General features: G+C 45.3%; 1 protein-coding gene across 1 annotated transcript in view; it reads left to right on the top strand.

The window, feature by feature from the left end:
- The first annotated feature begins 222 nt into the window (after positions 1-222).
- Positions 223-21930, top strand: part of KCNK10 (potassium two pore domain channel subfamily K member 10) — a 123040-nt gene continuing 101332 nt past the window's right edge. The window contains exon 1 of the mRNA XM_058567491.1: positions 223-663. Coding sequence (XP_058423474.1) covers positions 612-663 — 52 coding nt within the window. The 5' untranslated portion in view covers positions 223-611. The remainder of the gene's footprint in view (positions 664-21930) is intronic.

The following is a 21930-nucleotide window of genomic DNA, read 5'->3' as shown; positions in this document are numbered from 1 at the left end:
CACCGCGCCCTCCCTGAATGCCGAGCCACCGCTACGTCCAATGGCTTTCGGGGGGTGGGGAGTGGGGGGCGTCGCCCGGGGGCGAGGAGCCGCGGCCGGGGTGGGGCGTGTGCGCTCTGCGCGGCCGAGCGAGGCTGACGTGCCCGCCCGAGCGCGCGCCCGGGCGAGTGTGTGCGAGTGTGTGTGTGCGGGAGTGTGTGCGCACACGCCTTCAGGGGCTGGAGTGATACTGCAGTGGACTTCTCCCTCTCGCCGGCCCTCCGGCTGCTCAGCCCCCAACCTGCCAGCACCGCATTTGGGAAGCAGATTGGCTCTTTCATCTTCCCAAGGCTCCCTCTACATACATCATTCGCCGATCTTACTTTTCCTTTTCCCCAGGGGGCCGCTACCGGCCACCCCTCGACCGGTGCGAACACCCAGGCCGTCTCCAGTTCTCTCCCAAGCCAGTGTTTTCCACTTGTCTTTCTCTGGGGTTTCTCCACGATCCAGTCCAAGGCTCCCCCATCCTTGGACATTGTTTTGTTGGACTGCTGTACCAAGGCGTGTAAAGCTTGAGGACTTAATTATTATTTTGATTCTTTTCATTTCCTCCCCTTCTGGGCAACGGAGCAATGAAATTTCCAATCGAGACTCCAAGAAAACAGGTGAACTGGGATCCTAAAGGTTGGTATTTCCTACTTTGGCCGCCCTCGCCCTGCCTCCTCCTCCTGCGTGCGCGCGCTTCCATGAGTGGAAGCACCCTTGCTCCCGGCAGCGTGTGTCCTAAGGCTGGAAAATGCGCCTGGGAACTGCAGCGCGGGTGGGAGGAGGGCGGAGGCAGCGTGGGTTCCAAACCTAGATAGTGTCTGTCATTATCACATAAGCATTGTCCCTCTTGGATAATTTCAAGATCTGTTTAGAGATACACCAAGCCGGCTGTTTGCCTTGGAATTGCACCAAGCGTCGGTATCTGCTTTTTGACTGTGTGTGTGCGACTGTGTGTGTGTGTGTCCTTTGTTTCTGGTGATCTTTGTCTCTCTGGCAGATGGGTGGGGTACCTCCCCCTGGACCTGGAGCTGCGCCGCCTGCCCCTGGTGTCCCCAGTGGGAAAGGTTTCCTGGCAGCAAGTGGGGCTCGGGTCTGCAGCAACAGTCCCTGGAGGTGGCCCTTCTCTTAGGGCATGCGGGATAATGGAGCCCACGGGGCCTTGCGAGTCTTCGCTCCGTTTTATTACCAAACGGGGCTGCTAGTTTGGCTCAGCTTAGAGTAAAAGGGGAAGGGGGGAGTGGTTTGCGAGAAGGGTGGGGCTGGCAAGGGCTCGGGGTGGGGGCGCGCAGTGTGCCCGCCCGATCAGTAGTGTCGTGTACAAGCTCCTACGGATGTTGGATAATGTTCCCTCGGCGCAAAAGGGAGCGATTAAGACAGATTTGTGTGTGCCTAGCATCCGCCTCGGTGTCTGTAATTAGCATACTGATGTTAAGACTCTTCCTGAGTGATCAGTAGGGGAGCAGAACAAGTTGAAACCGCGTGTCCAGTTTTGACAAGAATGGTCTTGAGCATTTCTCTTAGCTCATCTGAAGGCTGAGTCGGCTCCGCGATGCCTCTGTGTGTATTTGGGTTGAAATGTGTTTATTTGATGTGTGTGTGTGTTTAGTGTTCCTTACGAGTGCATTTGTTTTCTCCAGACTGGAAAAGAGGAAACCCGTTTGTTGAGTACATGTCTTATGAATTGACTGGCTATTGAAGAGAGAGTGAAGAGGTATTGCCTATTTTCAACACTGAGACTGTTTGTTACACCTTAAATACAACCCAAACTTTCTATTTTTGTCTCTAGATCTCTGGAAATAGGGAAGTGTGCCTTGGCTTATTTATTTATTTATTTTTTCGGATCCCTGCAAAACATATTTATTGAATAAGTACTACATACTAAGTGCTGTCCCAGGCACTGGAGATACAGTCAGGATAGTGTAGACAAAAGCTCTGCCTGCTTAGAGTTTACAGTGAGGGAGACAGACCTAAATCAGTCATTGCACAGGGGAGTGCATAATTGCAAATTTATATATGTTCCGTAAAGGAGAGCATCAGAGTTTTAAGAAAGCATCTATAGAAGAGATTGACAAGGACCCAGGGTGGTGGGTGGTAGTCAGACACTTGTACTGAGATCTGGAGGATGTGTAGGGATTAACTGGCTAATGAAGAGGGGAACTGTTGCAGAAGAAAGAACAGCAAGCGCAAATGCCCTGAGGCAGAAGGAGCATGTGTATTGGAGGAAGTGAAAGGAAGTTTCCATGGCTGGAGCAGAAAGCAGGGGAGCATGTGTTTTCAAGTGTGGCTGGGGAATCCATAGGGTCTGACCCCAAAGCCTTATGTTTTTGCAGGTAGGGTGGGATTATGGGGTAGGAGGAGAGAGTAGCCTTTGTCTTAAGCCACTGAAGGGTTTCAGGCTGAGGAGTGACATGATCTGAACTAAATTTCAAAACAAGTGCTGTGTGGCTCTTGTGGATGTGAGGGACCAGATACGATAGTGGTGTGGACCAGGGTGGTGGCCACGGGGATAGAGAAGTGGATGGAGTAGGGAGCTATGGAGGACACGAAATCTACAGGCTTTATGTGAAGAAAGTGTGGAGGTGAACTAGTTGGAATGACTGGGAAGGCAGCCAGGGTGGGACCAGTCTTGACGGAAAACTCAGGAGTTCAGTCCAGGACTTGTTGAGTGGGACATGTCCCTGAGTCATCCAAGAGGTGGCTCAAATGAGAAGTTGTCTAAAGGGTCAGGTCGGGATCTTCAACGAACTCTGTTAGGGATGGCCGTGGGGCTGATTCTGCGAAGCTGGCCTTGGTCTTTAAAATACATTTCTAGATGATCATCATTCTATGTATTTGTGTCACAGTGATAAATGCAGATGGATCCCACAATTTACAGCCTGACACAGTGAAGAAGCATGCAAGTAGCATCTACAGTCACAACCAACGGTGCTAAATATGCAAAAACTTCAATAAAAATAACAACATTCCATAAGTAATCGTTGCATGCCAGCTGTTTTATGTCCATTATTTCATACAATTATTCTCACAATACTAATCTGATGGTATAAGTGTTATGGTCCCCATTTGACACTTGATTGCCATCAGGACTCATTGAGCAGCCTTCCGGTAAGGTGCTCTGACTTCAGGCACAATTGTTCCTGAAGGTTGGGGTGACCACAGATTTTCCTAGCTAGGAGGAGGAGGCAGGAGGAGAGTGGAGAGTGAGGGTGGCATATCTCACACCCGTATAGAGCTATGTGCCAGGCACTGTCTGGTGCTTCACATATATCAATTAATTAATTATATTATTTATTATCATTATTTATTATTTAATCAGAAGATTAATTGATTTAATCTTTTTTTACTTAATCTTAGGAGGAAGATACAATCCTAATTTAGCAGGTTAGGGAACTGAGGAACAGAGAGATTGAGTCACTTGTCCAAGGTCACATAGCTAGTAGGTGGTGGGGTTGGACTAGAGGATGGGCCCTTAAATACTCTTCTAGTCTATCTCTTATGTTATTGAGACTCCTGGCTCTTGCCTGGTGAGGCTCCTAGAGCTCAGGGAGTGGAGAAGCTTGCTTCAAGGAGGAAGAGAAGAAGAGAGAGGAAGAGGAGGAGCGATTGGAAGAGGAGGAGGATAGAGAGGAAGAGGAGGGGCAGGAGGAGGGAGAAGAGTGAGGCAGAATCAGCCTTTCCCCCTCGTTCTTTTCTCTATGGACCCATCTAGCCAAATAGCTTCTCTCTGTCTACCTCTGGTGGGCCAGTCATTGGCCACTGGACAGACTATGGGTCTGTTCTTGGGAGGTTTGGGTTTCGCAGGGCAAAGATGAAGGGGAACCTAGATTATAATAGAAAAGAGGAGGGACAGTTCCCTGCACTGTAGGATTTGGGTATTAACAGACTTGAATCTTCAGGTGGAGGTGCTCACAGATTGTGGACGACGTTGTAATTGTGATGTTTTGCTTACAGCCCCATTAGCTGACAATTTAACAGCACAAACTGAAGGTGGTTTGAGAACAGATTGGTTTTGATTGCACTTGGGTGAATTAAGCAAAGCACTGTCAAGAGGTTTAGGTGCAAAAATAAGACCTAAATGTAAAATGATTATTCTCTGGTGAGCTATGGCCTTCCTCCGTATTTGTAAAGCTAAACCTTCAAGAAACAGAGTCACTGTTTGTGTAGCAGCAACAGGAAAGTAGATTGGCGCTAAGTCTTGGCTTCCACAGCAGAACTCATGTGTATTTTAGATCACTGGGGTCACTTGTTGATGATTTTCTGCTGAAGTTGGGGATTGGCTTGCTGCTTTTGTGTATGTTACAGGCTTTTAAAAACCAATAAGATCAGCAAACAATATTCCCACAGCTTGAGGCAAGCAGATCAATATGGTGTAAAAATTCTGGATTTGGAGGCAAAAGAATTAGTTTCTAGAATGAGCTGTAGCAATAATTATCTGTGTGACTTTGGGCTGCTCATTTAGCCTCTCTGGGCTTCACTTTCCTCCCATGTGCAAGGGGGCTATTGACATGGCCTCTTTGACTTTATCCCTTCAACTTCCCCCCTTGATCTGACCTTTGGGCCACTTGGCTTCCTTTTGTTCCTCAAACAGATCAAACACGTTTCTGTCTCAGGGCCTTTGCACTTGCACTTTCCACTGCTTATAATGCTTGTTTTCATGGCTGGTTCCTTTCCATCCTTTGAATCTCAGCTCAAATGTCACCTTGTTAGCAGGGCCTTCCCTGTCCCATCTGGGAGCTCTCCTCTCATTCCCCAGCCCTGCCACTTTCTATTATGTCACCTGCTCAGTTGTCTTCCTGACACTTGTCATGATTTGAAACCATCTTACTTACTCATGTGTCACATTTGATTCCAGCATCCCTGGCTAGCATGTGAGCTCCATGACCAGGAACTTTCCCTGTCTTGTTCACTGTCATATCCCCAGTGCCCTGGGAAGTGCCCGGCACATAGTAGACACTCAATAACCTTTTGCCGAATGAATGGATGGATGGTGGGATGGACTGGAGAGGCTCTCTAAGGCTTCATGCATGAGGGAAATTTCAGGACTCCTCTATGCTACAAATGGCAAAATACAAATAAGGAAAAAGGAAGACTATCCCTAAATAATGGGGTGTCGGAAGGCACACTGATGTTTCCACTTCTTTGCAGGCTCGCAGCTCTCTAAAGCCTCCAGCAGACTGTTTCCTAATGTTCTTCCTTTTGGCAGGAGTGAAAGGCTGAATGGGGGTGAGGTAGGGGATGCAGCCTGACAAAGACATGGTTGGTGTCCAGTTAATAATTTGGCTCATATTAGCCATTGGTGTGTTGCTTTTTCTAGATATTTAAATCCACTTAAGAAAGAAGCAAAGCCACAGAGCTGGAGCTAAATTTCTTAAAAAGCTGCATTTTTAGTGCATCCTTTAAATTCTGGAGAGGCCTATATCGTATGTATGTAGTACCCTTCAGCTTATAGAATGCCTTTTACAAATTATTTCATTTGTTCTTTAAGCAACCGTATTTTTGTAGATATTGGAGTCTTAGATTTACTGATGGGAATAGGAAGAGTAAATGACTTATTTAGGGGCCTAAGTCTGCAAACAGGCAGAGTTGGGGCCAACCCAGGCCTTTTGATGCTCATGCCCAGGGCACTTTACCCTGAGCTCTCCTCCCTTCCAGGGTCTTTGTCCATTCCACACTCTCCCATTCACTCTTATCCAAAAGTGTATTCAGAGGTTTCTCTGAGACGCTTAGAGGAAAAAGGCTTACAGCTAATCAGTGAGTCCTTAGCCGATGGCTGTTTTCAGCAGGTTATACCTGCAGTGACCGGCACTTCATCGCATGAGTTCAGCTGAAGACCCTTGGACCCCACTTCTGCTCTCCTGGCTAAAAAGAAATTTCAGTCTCTTGTGAATGTGAGCCATGCTCAACTTGCAAGGTTGCTTGAGTGCTATCTTTATTAATGTGTTTCCAAACACACATTTCTATAGATTAGGTTTTCTGGAAAGAAAATAATCTATTTTTGATTTAATATCCAACTTTCTGGAAATCAGCTTTCCAAAGGGGATTAATAATGTGCCAAAATCATCACAATTATCCTAGAAAGTAAAGAAGAAAGAGGTTGTTTCAGAGATTGTCTGAGCCAAACTTTGATTCAGGCTTCTTTTCCAGCAATGTCCGAGGGAGCTTCCTCATCTTTTTGCCAATCCCAGTGATTGCTGGTAGAATTAAGGCTGGGAAGGTCGACTTTGCTATTCCACCCTGTTTCCAAAACATCAGTGCTCTGTGTTAGTCAGCTCAGACTGTCATAACGAAACACCATAGACTGGGTGGCTTAAACAACAGAAATTTATTTTCTCACAGTTCTGGAGACTGGGAGTCCACGATCAAGGTGCTAGTAGGGTTGATGTCTGGTGAAGGCTCTCCTCTTGGGTTGCAGTTGGCCACCTTCTCACTGTGCCCTCATATCGTGGAGAGAGAGTTTTCTGGTGTCTCTTCCTCTTAAAAGACATCAGCCCTATTGATCAGAGCCCCAAACTTATGACCTCCTTTAACCTTGATTCCCTCCTCAAGGCCCTATCTCCAATACAGTCACATTGGGGCTAAGGTTTCAACATATGAGTTTTGAGGGAACACAATTCAGTACATAGCAGGCTCTATATGAACATCATTTTAAATCAGATGCATTTAAAAAATACAATCCACATCTTGCCTCAAATTGGGAAAATTCAACAACTGAGATGTGGTACGGAGTGTATCTAGTACAGGCAAAGAGCTAGGGGCCCACTGTTGGCAAGAAACATGTTTTTTGAGGTAGTGGATTCTATTTGCTCTCAGTCCATAGGGAATTAGAGAGTTTAATGATGAAACAGAATGAAGCCATTTTACTGATAGCCAATTAGGAAGTTTCGGTTTGGACAGCTCCCTTGGCTGAAGCAGCAAGGTGAATAGAAGCAACAGTCTTCTGCTGTGCTCAGATTCTGTTCTAAAGGGCGCTTATTGGATGATCCAGACAGGTTAGAGTTGGTTAGGGGCTCGGCTCTGCCTGACTTGGTTACAGAATCTACCTAAATGTGGCACCAATGCCATGTTGGTTACAGCTACCTGGCAGATTTCTCACGGAGGTCAAAGGCACCATCCACTCTTGTGCTCTAGTCCCAGTGGCACTCTCAGTGGAGACTTTACTGTTTATCTGCTCCAGGCTGTTACACAGAATGGAGAAACAGAAACCTCATGTTTACTTTCTAGAAGATTTATTTGTGTTTTACAGACACAGTTTGAGATTCTTTTCTCTCTTATAAGTGTCTGGAACTGAGTTCTATGGATTGAAAATGAAACCTGTGTTTCTAATCCTCCATTTAAGTTTGGGGTAGAGGGTGAGGGCCGGGGTCATTGGCAAGGGAGGGGGTGGTCACAAGGGGAATTGCATCCTCTTCCCTCTCCATCCCCAGAGCCAGGGAGGGATGGGCATAAGAGGTTGTGTGGAGGGGTAGGTGGACAGGATTTCAGGGGATTCAGTTTTCTGTATTACCCATAACTTTGGTTCCAGTACTTCCCCTTGCCATAGAGGGAACTTGGAAGCAGAGTGGAATAGTGAAAACATAGGATTTGGAGAATTAACTGCTACCATGCATAAACCACTTGATCATAGGGAACTTCCCCTCCCTCAACACTCCCTCCCTTCCTTTTCTTCTTCCTTCCTTTATTGCACCCCCACCCGCCTTTCCTACAGAGTTCTGATCTCAATTGCTATCTCTTAAGCAAAGGATCCTAATTGTTTTTCATTCAACTACCCAATGTAGGGGTGTTGGTACTGTTTGCAGTGTAAAAAGAGATACTTGAAGAGACAGTGCAGATTTGCTCAAGTGATGGAGAATCTGGAAGTCATGGTGACCCTTGCAGAATGGCCCCGAATACCAATATTTGTAATTCAGACATATAAGCTAGCAACAATTTTAATACCAGAAAAATGAGTTTCTTATGTGTAAGCAGGCCTGTAGGTCCCCGAATAATAACACATCAAATATTTTAGCAGGATAAAGATAAATAGTATAACTTAGCAGATTTAATGTGATGTGAGCCTGACAGTCTGAACAGAGATGCTCAGTATCAGGTGTGATATTTGACGACTGAACATTTACTCACTTTTGTCATATGAGACAAGAAAGCAGGCACCAGATGTTTAAGAAAAATTGATGAAAGGAAAAGCTTGTACATGAAAAGATTCTATCCATTAACTTATATTTTTCTCTGCAAATTTGGGACAATCTATTGTTCCCTTTTTTAACCATGAGCCAACCTGCGTCAGCTCCTGGATTCTACTGGTTGAGAGTGTTGCTTTAGGCCAAAGGCATTCATTTCTCATGGTGGAATTTGAGGCCTTATGGGAAGTAGTTATGGTAGATCGGGTTCAGCATATACATCCTTAAAATAACCTGATGGGAGTAAACGCATGTTATAATCATTTAATGTACCCTCCGGGCAAGATGCCACCCTTTGTACAGGGGAGGAGCTTAGGGTGGGAGGATCTGGGTTCTAGTGCCTACTCTGCTACTCTTATGGAAAAGGAGAGAGTTGAGATGTTAGTTGCTAAGGTCTCTTTGTGCCCTGATAGTCTTAGATAACCTGAGTCCCAGTTTGAGCTGTATCTCTTAACAGTGGCTGATTTGGGCAAGCAGTTTCATTTCTCTGTGACTTGGTCTCCTCACTGTAAGGCAGAGATAATGACAGCCTTGGCTTGTTATGTGGATTAAATGAAGTGATATATAAAAACTCTCAGAAGCATCCTGGAGCATCATAAGGGCTCTGTGGGTGGTAACTACGTTATGTTGTTATCATGGTTGAAGGGGCCCCTGTTCTGTGAAGTCAGGGAAGTCTCCAGCTCCAACCTCTTGAGAAGCATCTGTCTCATTCTCCAGATCATCTGGGAGGGTGGCCTATTGCACAGCACCCCCTTTCTGGGACTCTCTTGGACTCCCGGAATTGTTATTCCAGGTTTAAAAAACATAGGCTGTTCTGATCAAACCAGAGAAAAGGCCAGAGAAAAAACATAGTTTGGAATCATAATATTTGAGTCTGAGTTATTGTTCTACCAATTTTATTAGCTATGTGAACTTGGGCAAGTCATTTAACTTTTATGAGCCTTGGTTTTCTCCTGGGTAAAATAAAGATCTCAGTAACACCTCACAGTAGCATTTCACATTTGCTGAGATGATCAAATGAGATAATAAATGTGAACGAGCTTTATAAACTGCTAAGTTCTAGACCAACATTTCCCAAAGTGTGTTCTATGGGACACAGACTAGTCTCATCAGATGCTCTGAGAAAAAAACATGGTTTCATGGTGAAGTCAATTTGCGGAATGACGTGTGCTTTTTCCTTCCTGGAGAGTCTTCATGCACATTAGCAGGCTGTTAGTTATGCATTGCTGTGTAACAAATAACCCCGACAGTTAGTGGCTAAACCAATGATAAATGTTTATTATCTCATAATTTCTGTGGATCAGGAATTTGGGAACAGCTTAGCTGGGTGGTCTGTCTAGGAGTCACTCAGTGGTTATGGTCAGATGTCAGCCAGGGCTGCTGTCATCTGACTGCCTCACTGGAGCTGGAGGATTTGCTTCTGAGAGGGCTTGCTCATGTGACTTGCAAATTCCTGCTGGTTGTTGGAGAGAGGCTCATTTCCTGCCAATGTGGATATCTCCACACGCTGCTTGAGTGTCCTCACAACGTGGTGGCTGGCTTCCCCCAGAGCAAGCCATTCAAGAGAGAGCAAGGTGGAATTGAATGCCTTTTACAACCTAACCTCAGAAATCATACATTGTCACTACCACCACATTCTTTTTCCCCAGTTTTATTGAGATATAATTCATGTAAAACATTGTATTAGTTTTAGGTGCACAATGCAATGATTTTAAATATTTATCTATTGTGAAATGATTACCACAGTAAGTTTAGTCAATATCCATCACTTCATATAGTTACAATTTTTTTTTCTTATGATGAAAACTTTTAATCTACTCTCTTAGCAGCTTTCAGATATACAATACAGTATTGTTAACTATAGTTACCATGCTGTACATTACATCCTCAGGATTTATTTATCTTATAACTGGAATTTTGTACGTTTTGACCCCCTTTAGCCTTTTTGTCCATCCCCCACCCCCTGCCTCTGGTAACCACTAATCTGTTCTCTGTTTCTATGAGTTCAGGTTTTTTTTAGATTCCATATATAAGTGAGATCATACAACATTTGTCTTTCTCTGTCTGACTTATTTCACTTAGCATAGTGCCCTCAAGGTCCATCCATGTTGTCACAAATGGCAGGATTTACCACCACATTTTTTTCATGAGATGAGAGTCACTAAGTTTAGTCCACATTTGGGGAGGAGGGATGATTAAGCTCACTTTGGAAGGGAAGAAAGAATTTGGTGACATATTTTAAAATCACCTTAAGCATTTCCCCCTTTTATTTATTGAATATCATTGTGCCAGGCACTGTGCTAAAGTGCTAAAGTGCTTTATAGTCGTTATCTCATATAATCCTCTTTATAGTCCAAAGAAACGGGTGAAATTACTATCTCTGCTTTCTGAATGGGGAGGCTGAGGCCTACAGAGCTTCAGTAACTTGCCCAAAGTCACCTTGTAGCTCTGTCACTTGCACCAGGTCTGTCTGTTAACACTGGAGCCCTTGTACACTTTGTCTACCTTCCCTGATAATCCTGCAGTCCAGAGACCTGGTTGATTTTGTGTAACCCTGCATTCCCACTTACCCACGGAACCGGGATTCAGTGAACTCCATTTACCTCTGTTTTCACCCACTGCTTGAAATAATATTTTAGAAAGACAGTAACTGTGATGAAGATTTATAGAAAATATGAATATACAGTCTTATCATAGACCCCAGTCTACCTACCAGTCCAAGCAGGCTATTCAAATACAAAAAGCATCTTTTCAGCCTGTTGTGTGTGAGCGCCATGCTACCTGTAGATCTGCAAAGCACTCACCAAAAAATGACCGTATAAGAAATATACCCTATTTCTCCTTGCTGTGAAACTGGAGGTTGAGTGTGACACCTCATGGGCCCACTTCTTTTACAGATTCTCCTTCTTTGACAACCCCCTTTCTTTACAGATTCAGTGACTGAAACTCAGCCTCCTTGCATAAGGCCAGAAGAACAGGCCATCTTTCGGGCTGAACAGTAGAAGTGTCAGGGAATGGGGTGTCTTGGTGTGTATCTGCAGCAGACCTCCCTCGTGTGTGTGTGATGTGACTGAAGCACAAGTCAGAATGTAGACAAGATGGCAGGGACGGTGTGCCTGGGGGTGACAGGCACACACACAGGGAAAAGCCACTGGTAGAGGACTGTTCGCACTCCCTGTCGCATTTCAAGTAAACATTTTTTTTTGACCACCTTGTTGCTTTTTCTTCACATTCTTGAAGAGAAAATGATTTCCAGGGAGCAGGATGCATGTGATGCCTTAGAGGTTCCCATGTTTCCGAACATTGCACACCTAGCTTATTTCTGAGGTGATTTTATATCCTGAGGAAAGTTTTGGGGCTTCTGCGCCCCGGGCAGAGGAGAGGGAATACAGCTTCTTTGGAATGCCACCATGCACTTTGTTGAATATGTTACTTTCCCACAAAATGGCAAAGAGAGGCCCTAGAACAGGGGAAGAGTGGGTTGAATGAGGCTGCCTGAGGCCCCAGCACATTCCGGAGCCAACTCTCATGGCGTCTGTAACCATAGTAACTGCGGGCTGAACAATTCTCAGGCTGTGGGTATGCCGTTATACCCACCTTCTGATTCTGTTGTTTTCCCCTCTATTCCTTCATCTAAGAACTACCCCCTTCCCCTCCCCTACTCCCTCCCTCCAGGCCTGCACACTGACTGACTTTCAGGGTGATTCTACACTGGTGATTTAACTTCTGAATGACTCTTCACTTTCTGAGGCCCTATTTTCAATTCCTGGACTTACAACTGGTTCATTATCACCCAGACTAAGCCACATGCACATCATTTCCTCAGTGTTTCCATTTTTACTATGAAAAATTGGTTATAAGTCATGTATTGCACATAGTCTGGATTTAATTGTAGCTGTGCATGATGATGGTGGCTCATGGCCCTTGTCATTTTGGATAATACTCCTTCACTTACAGTCTGGTTTATATCTTGAGATTTTTTTGAATGTGTTATAAAAGAGCAGAGAAAACCAATGAGGCATAGTAAAGAGAGCGCTGGACTCTGGTCAGGAGACCTGGATTTTGGTACTTGCTGGAGAGTGAGGTGTGGCATGGTGGCATGAGGGTGGGGTGGTGGGTGGCAGCTGGATTATGCAGGGGATAGTAGTCATATGAAGGAGTTATGTTTTTTTTCTGAATATAATGGGAAGGCACTGCATGATTTGAAGTAGGATGGATGACACAATCAGATTTGTAGTTTACAGGTTATTTAAATCACTCATATATTGAATGATTGACTAAACAAATGTTTATGGAGGATACTTACTACCTGCCAGGCATGGTGCTGGATGTGGGACTTACCTGGGGGACTCTATCTTCTTGTAGGAATCACAGGAGTTTTCGAAAACATTTAGGCAGGAAAAAAGCTTTTCTTGGAGTCTTTGGTTTACAACAACGAATTCCAAACTTCTGGTTGCAAAGGGGGGTGTATCTTAAAGCAATGGCCACCACATTTTCAATTTCTGTTAATTAAAATAATCTTTTCCTTGGCTTTGTTACATGGCCCTTGATTCTGTGATAATTTACATATCTGGAGTCAACGAATCAATGAATCAAAAACTATGGTGCACCCATATATTGATGTATTTCAAATGCCTTTCGGAAGCATTTGACTATCAGTCCTGTATAATGAGCCTAATAAAAATTGCCAGCGTCCCCTCCATACCCGCTGTCACTTTGTTCCTGGAGTTTCGGGCGGTATTGTGACTATAATGGGACTCCCTGCTAGTCGAGGCCCTGTGGCCTTAGCTTGGAAGGCCTCCCAACAGCCTGAATTAATGAGAGCCTATGATGTGCTGGTCCCTTTCTCCGGCAGGGTGAGAACACAGCTTCTATAGGAGCATGAATGCCTGCTCATGAGGCAATAATCTCTGCATTCAGGCTCAGTTCTAAAGGCAGGCGGAGCCGACAGCCACAGAGAGTGGGATTTGAGGGGCTCTGTAAGTCCTTGTCTACAACTGACCCACACCACTCCTTCCCATGGCTATCAGATTGCCTAAAATCTGTTAGTTACTCTATTCATCGCAGCCTTTCATTCATCCATGTAGTTATTCCATAAACATTTGTTAAGTGAGTGCCCGCAGAAATGGGACTAGGCACTAGACACAGAAAGATGAAAAAGATCTGAGGCTTTATACCCAGAAAAGTCACAGTCTAGCCTTTGAGATAGATGCATAATCAAGTATCATAATATACCATGATAAGTGCGTTGATAGAAATATGGGTGAAAACATCATCTCCAGGACACATCTTATTAAAATGCAAATATATTTCCTCTGGATAACATACGAACTCTCAATTACCCACTGTGGTACAGCCAAATTAATCAGGTTGCTATGAGAGAGCTGGGCCAAGAGGGAATGAAACACAGGACCGAAATGTATTGATGGGTTGGCGTAAAGTGGGGAAGGGAAAAGTCAGGAGCATGGAAGACAGGCTTTGGGAAGGAGCCGTGTAGGGAGCAGCCTGAGGGCCTTGGACACTGATAGGAGTGTGTGATGGGGGTGGGTGGGATGGAGGTGCCACAGGTGCAAGCAGAGGGCAGGATGTGGTGGTGGTGGGGGAGATGGGTGCTGAAGACAAACTTTCACTTGTGTAAATGTAGTCCAGTTCCCAAAAAACTCACGCCAGAAATTGGAAGGGACTTTTTTTTTTTTTTTTTTGGTGAGGAAGATCAGCCCTGAGCTAACATCCATGCCAATCCTCCTCTTTTTGCTGAGGAAGACTGGCCCTGGGCTAACATCTGTGCGCATCTTCCTCCACTTTATGTGGGACGCTGCCGCAGCATGGCCTGACAAGCGGTGCCTCTGTGTGTGCCTGGGATCTGAACTGAAGGGAGTGCACTGAGGCACGCCCTTCAGTTCAGATCTGAAGGGACTTTTGAGACATCTAAGCCTCTCAGGCTTCTCAAAGGGTGACGCTGAAGTCTGGAGAGGTCGTGTGACTTGCCCTTGTCCAGACAGCAAAGAGGACAAAACACATCTTTGCACCCTTATCTGCGAATCTCCATTCTTCAACATTGCCTCTCATGGTGATGCCAACAGGTGCCAGGGCCTTTTTAATCTTCCCCTTCCTTTATGAAGAAGAATTAATGAAGAGCTTTACTAGAGCCTGGAGCATATTGGTTCTGAGATTCCAAACTAAATTCTCCATGAGTCTATAGCAAGTATTGATGTGAGTGTATATTCAGCCTCTTGGAGAGGACGTCCATTCATTTATTCGTGAATATTTACTGAGTGACCTTTATGTCCAGCATTGTTCCAGGCCTGGAGGGACAGCGATGAATGTTGTCTCTGCTCTCCTGAAACTTACCACATGGCCAGAGCTCAGCCTCTCTTACAGACACTCAGATCAACTTCCTCTATATTTTAAAAATCTCCTTCAGGCACACATTTGACAAGTAAAGGGTTTAAAGAATTTTTAAAATAAGGATGAAAATGAGGCCATTCTGCTGTTACATTACTCTGCAAAAAATGTTTAGCTTGATAATTTAGTAGGGAATGAGTGTTGATCCTGCTGAAGGCTGCAACGTTCTGTTAGAAAATTCAATGATTTCAAAGAACTGCCTCAGAACTGCCTAGTTTGTATTGAGATTTTATTAAGAACCTTTGTTAATTAGGACTCTGTGGCTTGTGCGTGTATCACTGGGACGTGACGAGAGTTTGAGTCTCCCCCATGATGATGACATGTAAATTAGTCTCCAAGGAATTCAAGAGGCTGAAATGTTAGGTACTTAAATACTCTGTCTCTCTCTCTAGCAGATGGGAGCTTTTTGCTACACACACAGTGTCTAAATTTACATGTTTTCTGAATAGGGGGAAATTGGGGCTTCTGTTTCTTATGAGCCTGGCAGTTTCTTTGCTACATCTGGATGCGGGGGCAGACGGAAGCTGGCAGAGAATCCAGGATGCCAGCCTGGGCCACGAGGGCTTCAGGAGGCAGCAGCTGGTTGGACTAGCTGGGGTGTCCACTATGAATCCAGGGAGCAGTGAGAGTCTTATCTGGAATTTGAGGCAGGGTTGGGGTGAAGCCACGTGTCCACTGCCAGGATGCTCAGCTGAGTGGCTGGGAGAGACCTGTAGGAGCCATCCTGCCAGCAGCTACCAGAGGTTTATGCTCTATTTGAACCCGATTCTAGCGATCGAGGGAACCCTGCCTGTAATGCTGATGATGGTAACAATGGCCATGCTGCTGCTGGTGCTGAGGACTGTGTGAAGAGAAAGTGTGTGAGGGCTCAGATTTGCCCCCCAGCTCTGCCACTTCCAAGATGCTGGTCTTAGGTGCTAACTTACCTCTTTGTGCCTGTCTCCTCACCTGAGGACCAGAAATGATCACAGTACCTATCCCCTAGAGGTTGTGAGCCTTAAATGAGATAGTGTGCACAAAGAACAGAGCACAGTGTCTGGCACATAGGAAGTGCCTAATAAGTGATGTTGATGATGTTACTGGTAACACTCATTTACTGCGGATCTGCATCAGGCGCAGTTCTCAGTGCTTAACATGTAAGATATAATTTATTCTTCACAGCAGCCTGAGTCACTTTGCCTATTCTTCCAGCTAATATTCTAATGTTTAATCAAATGACCTAGATGCTCACGGCTTCCAAAGGACCTGCACGTAGTGAGGGCTCTAGATCTGTTTTTATTTTATTTTTTAAATGTCAGCTTTGTTAACATATAATTTACAACATAAAATTTACCCATATCAAATGTACAATTCAGAGTTTTTACTGTATTCACAGAGTTGTGCAACCATTGCCACTATCTGATTTTAGAAAATTTTCATCACTCCAAAAAGAAACCCTATACCCGTTAGCGGTCACTCTCAATTTTCCTCCATTCTCTCCTAGTCCCAGGCAACCACTAATCGACTTTCAGTCTCCATGGATATGTCTATTCTGGACATTTCATATGAGTGGAATCATATAATGTGGCTGTTTGTGATTGGCTTCTTTTACCTAGCAAAATATTTTCAAGGTTCACTTGTATCGTAGCATCCATATCTATTTTTGAGTGAATGTCAATCATCTGAGATAGGTAGTATTAGGTTCATTTTGAAGATGAGGAAACCAAAGCTGACAGCGTGTATGTAAATTCTCATGGCCATCCAACTTGAAAGTGCTTGAGCTGGGATTTGCACCCAGGTCTGGGTTCGATCCAAGGCCATTCTCTTCTCATCTACTCACTGGCCTCTGATTGGGCCTCTGCATCATGCTGAGCACTATGTCTACGTAGAGGTGTGTGTCCCACTAGGTGTGGATGCCCTGGGCCTCAGGCCTGGTCCCTCCTCATTGCTGTGGTTGCAGAAGTCTCTCCTTCCAGGACTCTGATATTCTCCCTCCGCCACATGGAGGATATGGTTTCATGGCTGTGTGCCCACACAGTGGCTTCTGTGACTTGTGTTGGCTAGCCAGTTCTTTTGTCCATTTCTCAAAGGTTGTGACATGAACTTGGGAAGTCATAGAGATGAAAATGATAGCAAAAATGTATTTCTGGGTTTGAAGCCCAACAATCTAGTCACCCAGTGTGGTAGAGGAAATGTTGTCTTTCTTGCTTTGTCTTCAATAGTGGATTGTAATTAAACACTATGAAGCATAAGATGGCTCCCCCTCCCAGCCCCAGGACTTTTCCTGAGACACGAGATGGAGTATATATTCCTCAGTTGCTGTGACAGCACTGGGGGTAGTGGGCACAGCTGGTGTGCTTAGGAAGGGAAAGACTTAGCAGCGGGCGGCTCTTGGGTAGGGATGTGTGTCTTTGCTGTTCATGAGGGACCTAATTAGTCTATGATGGTGAGACAGCACATCCTATGAAGTGCTAATATTCCCTATGTTTTCCAAAAACTGCTTCTGTCCTCCTGTTCTCTCACATGCTATTCTAGGGAAAAGGTCCTATTTTGATCATTAAAAATGCAAATGAGCTTTCTATCTTGCTTTCTCCAAAGAAGAAGGAAAATAACCTTCTGTACTACCTCCAGGTGCCTTTAGAAACTCCATTAAACCTTACTTTGACTTAAAACTAGTGGAAATTGGTCTTTGAATTAGCTAATTAGCTGAAAGCGCATAAAGACCCCAGGACTTGGGTAGTGGTTATGTGCTTGTTTTGTAGATTTGTCATGGAAGTGGCCCCATTCCTGGTTTCAGTTTATGTGAGACTTTCAGTGTCAGCTCGGTGTGATGTAGCAGATGTGCCAGTGCCCGTTACTCCTTCAACCTTACCACTTCAGTGCAAATTGGCTGACTTCCAATGGCCAACTCTTGCATTTTTTGCCTTTTTCTTGACTGAGCCTACTTTACTGCTTCCATAGAAGGCAGGAAGTGCAGGGGCATTAGCGTACCCCAAGAGCAGTCCTCAACCAATGACTGATGGCAGATGGTGTGTAAATACCCCAGTTCGCTCGGCCTTGGATGGGATAACTAAGGAATATGTTCTGCGTGGGGTCCCATTTCCCTAGTGGGAAAAATTCTGTTCTCCTACAGTGATAGCTAGCTTGATACTGCACCTTTTATTGGTTTTCTTGGCTGCCTTCCGATCTCTCTTTTCCACTTCCCTACTAGGGCTTTCTTCACCTCCCAAACAGCTACTGTGCTCAAGTCCTTACCTTAGGATCAGCTTCTGGGGGAACCCAAATTAGGACATATGGTAAAGCTTTAGCCTTCCCTTGCTTCTCTGCCTTATTCCCCAGGCAGCTAGCTCTGAGTGAGAGAACAGGGTACAGTGCCCCAAGATGCTTCCCAGGCAGGCTAATGGCTCTCAGGGGATACAGTCTACAGCTACTCAGGAGCTTTCTCCCCAAGACATCTTCAGCACAAATCCTGGTGCTGGTGAGTAATCCATAAAGCATGAAAAGAGAGGTTAAGGCTTGATGAGACTCACTTCAACCCCATCAAACCATTGTTTCCATAATTCTTTTTCTCAGGAGATGGCACAGTTGATTCTCATTATTTGCAGTAGTTGTGTTCTATAAAGCAGCTGTGAACACTCAATTAGTGAATACTGCACCATTGCTTCTAGGGGAAGTACAGGATTATGTTCCTGCAAGCCTCTGGTCACCACATTTTCATCCTGACTAATAGATAACTGTGTTTTATGTGTGTTTCTGTTTAAAGACATTTTATCTAATATACATTGTTGATTTATTGCCACTGAACTCACAGCAACAGCACTGTAACTCATGCCTGATGGATCCTTACCTAACACATGTATTTTCTCCATAAAGGCCATCACAGCCTTGCACTTAGGAACACAGGGCAGCACTTCAGCACTAGGCTTGAGTGTGATTTTAAATGGTGAAATGACCAACAAAAAGCACAAAAATGTGAAAAACGTGGCACTAAATAGACCGTGAAAGGAACACTTGTTTACAGTACGAGAGCTGAAACAAGAAGGCAGAACGTTGCCTTGTTCAACCTCAGCTGGGAACATGCGTGTTGGACAACTCAAATCTTTTGCTGCTCTGTGCTTATCTGCAAATGACTGTGCAAGTGCATGAGTATTGATCTTGGGGTTACAAATATTTAGCAAGTAGGAGAATTTGTAAATATGGAATCTGTGAATAATAAGGGTCAACTCTCTTTTTCCCCAGTACATTAAGACTCCGTTTCCATTCAGTACATTTATTAAACACGTGTGTAGGCTCTGTGATGGATTCTGAGATGTTAAGAGGTGCTCCTACCGTTAAGGAGTTTTCATTCTGGTGGCACAGGGAATTAAAACTATGACAGGAGACAGGCTACATACTCCAGAAGAAAGAGAAACAGTTCTGTGGGAGTGTGAAGAAGGGAACTGAGAATACAAGTCAGGATGGACTTCACAGTGGAGGGAGAGTTTTTTTTTTTTTTTTTGTGAGGAAGATCAGCCCTGAGCTAACATCCATGCTAATCCTCCTCTTTTTGCTGAGGAAGACCGGCTCTGAGCTAACATCCACTGCCAATCCTCCTCCTTTTTTTTTCCCCAAAGCCCCAGTAGATAGTTGTATGTCATAGTTGCACATCCTTCTAGTTGCTGTACGTGGGACGCGGCCTCAGCATGGCCTGAGAAACGGTGTGTCGGTGCGCGCCCGGGATCCGAATCCGGGCTGCCAGGAGCGGAGCGCGCACTTAACCGCTAGCCATGGGGCCGGCCCAAGGGAGAGTTTTAGATAGGTCTTGAGAGACATTTCACATTTTGAGCATTTCACGCATCATTGAAAAAAGAGGAAGCAATTGGTCAGAATACTCATTTCTTCCCACCATGTCTACCAGACTACCTGCATCTGTACTCAGCATCCTGCTTTCATTCCTCAGTGGATGCAATGTAGCTGCCCCTATCTAAGGCCAACCCTTCACTTAAGCTCTGTTGGTCCTCCTCTTTCCTCCTGAGCCATCACTCTCTCCCCCTCTACTTGAACACTCCCACCAGCGGATAAATGTGCTTCAGTATCTCCCATCATCCCTTTGACCCTACATCCCCTCCAGCCACCACCTAATTCCTTCACAGCAAAATTGCTGGAAAGAGTTGTCTGGAGTCGTGGTCTCCACTTCCTCACCTTCCTTCTAATCCACCACCTCTTCAGAGGGGCTGCTCTTACCGAGGTCACCAGTGGCCATTGCAGCCCCTTTCTGGTCTTTAATCTTAAATCTCAGTTAGGATGCTTTCAGCTGCATGTTGTAGAATGTCTCTTTTAATAAAGGCTTAAACAATAAGGACGTTTACTGTTGAGAGTTATTTTCTTACTGAACAAGGGGGTTCTAGGGTTGGCTCAGCTGTTTTGTAAGGTCATCAAGGACCCAGGTTTGTTTAGCTTCCTGCCCTGCCTCCCTTCATCATGTTGGCAAAGGCTCCCCCAATGGTGGTAAGAGGGCTACAGAAGCTCTAGCAGGCATTATGTCATCTAAAGGCGGGGAGGAAAGTGAAGTGGCCTTTCTCTTTTTTTTTTTTTTTTGAGGAAGATCAGCCCTGAGCTAACATCTGATGCCAATCCCCCTGTTTTTTGCTAAGGAATGTTGGCCCTGGCCTAACATCCGTGCCCATCTTCCTCTACTTTTTATATGGGACACTGCCACAGCATGGCTTGACAAGCGGTGTGTCAGTGCGCGCCTGGGATCCAAACCTGTGAACTCCGGGCTGCGGCATTGGAGTGCGCATACTTGACTGCTGCGCCACTGGGCCGGCCCCTGGCCTTTCTCTTTATATTTCCCATTTTATCATGGGGGATTTTTCCCCCTAGGAACCCACAGCCAATCACTGTCAAAGGGGAGGGTATTATTATTGGCTTGGACCAATTAAGCTTTATCCCCTGAGTCTGTGGGGCCTACCTTCTTTGAAAATGTTGCCATTTAACCAACATTTAAGTAAAATTGGGTCTGTCAGTAAGGAAGGGAGAGACGCTATAGTGAAAGCACCAGACAGCGGCTGCCACATCTTCCTTGACACCTCCTGGCCATTTTGACAGTCGACCACTCCCTCCTTCTGGAAGCACTTTGCTTCTGTCACTTAATTTGTAACAGTATTTCCTCGGAGTTTTCCTTCACTCTTCATGGCTGCCCCCCAGTTTCCTGTCGTCCTCTTCTCCAGTGCTCTCCCTCTAAATGACTGAATGCCCAAGCACTTGGACTTGAGGCTCCCCTCATCTCTGTCTGTGGTTCTCTCTAGGTGATGTCACCAGCCCTTAGTGCCTCCCAAGTGTGTGTCTCCAGATTTGCACATCCACCTGCCTCCTTGATATTTCCACTCGTGTCTAATGGTCCTCTCAAACTCCAAAGACTGAAGCAGGGCTGTGGACTTCCCATCCCAAACCTGCTCCTCTCTCATATCTCCTCATCTCTGTAAATGGCACTGCCATCTCTACAATTGCTTGAACAAAAATCTAGGCCTGATGTGGGAGTCCTTTCTTTCCCAGCCCCTGCCATTTCACTTCCATTCATCAGCAAGTCATGTCACTTATGACCTCTAAAACATCCGGAATCTGTTCGTTTCTGTCTGTTTCTGCTCCCACCACTCTAGTCCGATGCAACCTCTCAGCTGGATGGCTGACATAGGCTTTTTATTGGTTTCCCAGCTTCTATTCCTGCTCTCTATAATCCATTCCCAACAGAGCGGCTGAAATGATTTTTTAAAAATATAAATCAGGGGGCCAGCCTGGAGGTGTAGTGGTTAAGTTTTCGTGTTCAGCTTCGGCGGACCGAAGTTCGCAGGTTCGGATCCTGGGCCCGGACCTACTTGCCACTCATCAAGCCATGCTGTGGCGGCATCCCACATGCAAAATAGAGGAAGATGGGCACAGATGTTAGCTCAGAACCAGCCTTCTCACACACACACACACAAAAAATGTAAATCAGATCCTGTCATACCTACAGCTTAAAATTCTCGAGTAGTGCCCCTTTCCACTTGGCATTAACTCCCAGCTTCTGACGCTGGCCTGCAAATCCCTGAGTGGTGGCTGCTGCTTACTTTCTCTCCAAACCTCATCCAGAGTCTAGTCCTCTCTAGATGTTTCCTTGAATAAACCTCCTTATTTGAGGATCTTTGTAGGACCCGTTTTCTCCTCCAGGAATTCTCTTCCACTCGATCTTCATGTGACTGGCTCCCTCCTCACCTCTGAACTCTCAGCCCAAATGTCACCTCCTTAGAGAAATGCTTTTCTAACCACCTGCTCTTATTGGTCACCTCTGTCATAGCACACTGTTATAATTCTCTGCATTATGCCTATC

This window comes from Diceros bicornis, chromosome 24 (assembly GCF_020826845.1).
Source record: "Diceros bicornis minor isolate mBicDic1 chromosome 24, mDicBic1.mat.cur, whole genome shotgun sequence".
NCBI classification, from domain to species: Eukaryota; Metazoa; Chordata; class Mammalia; order Perissodactyla; family Rhinocerotidae; genus Diceros; species Diceros bicornis.
The sequence above is the reverse complement of the archived record's forward strand: the minus strand, read 5'-3'. Positions and strand labels throughout refer to the sequence as shown.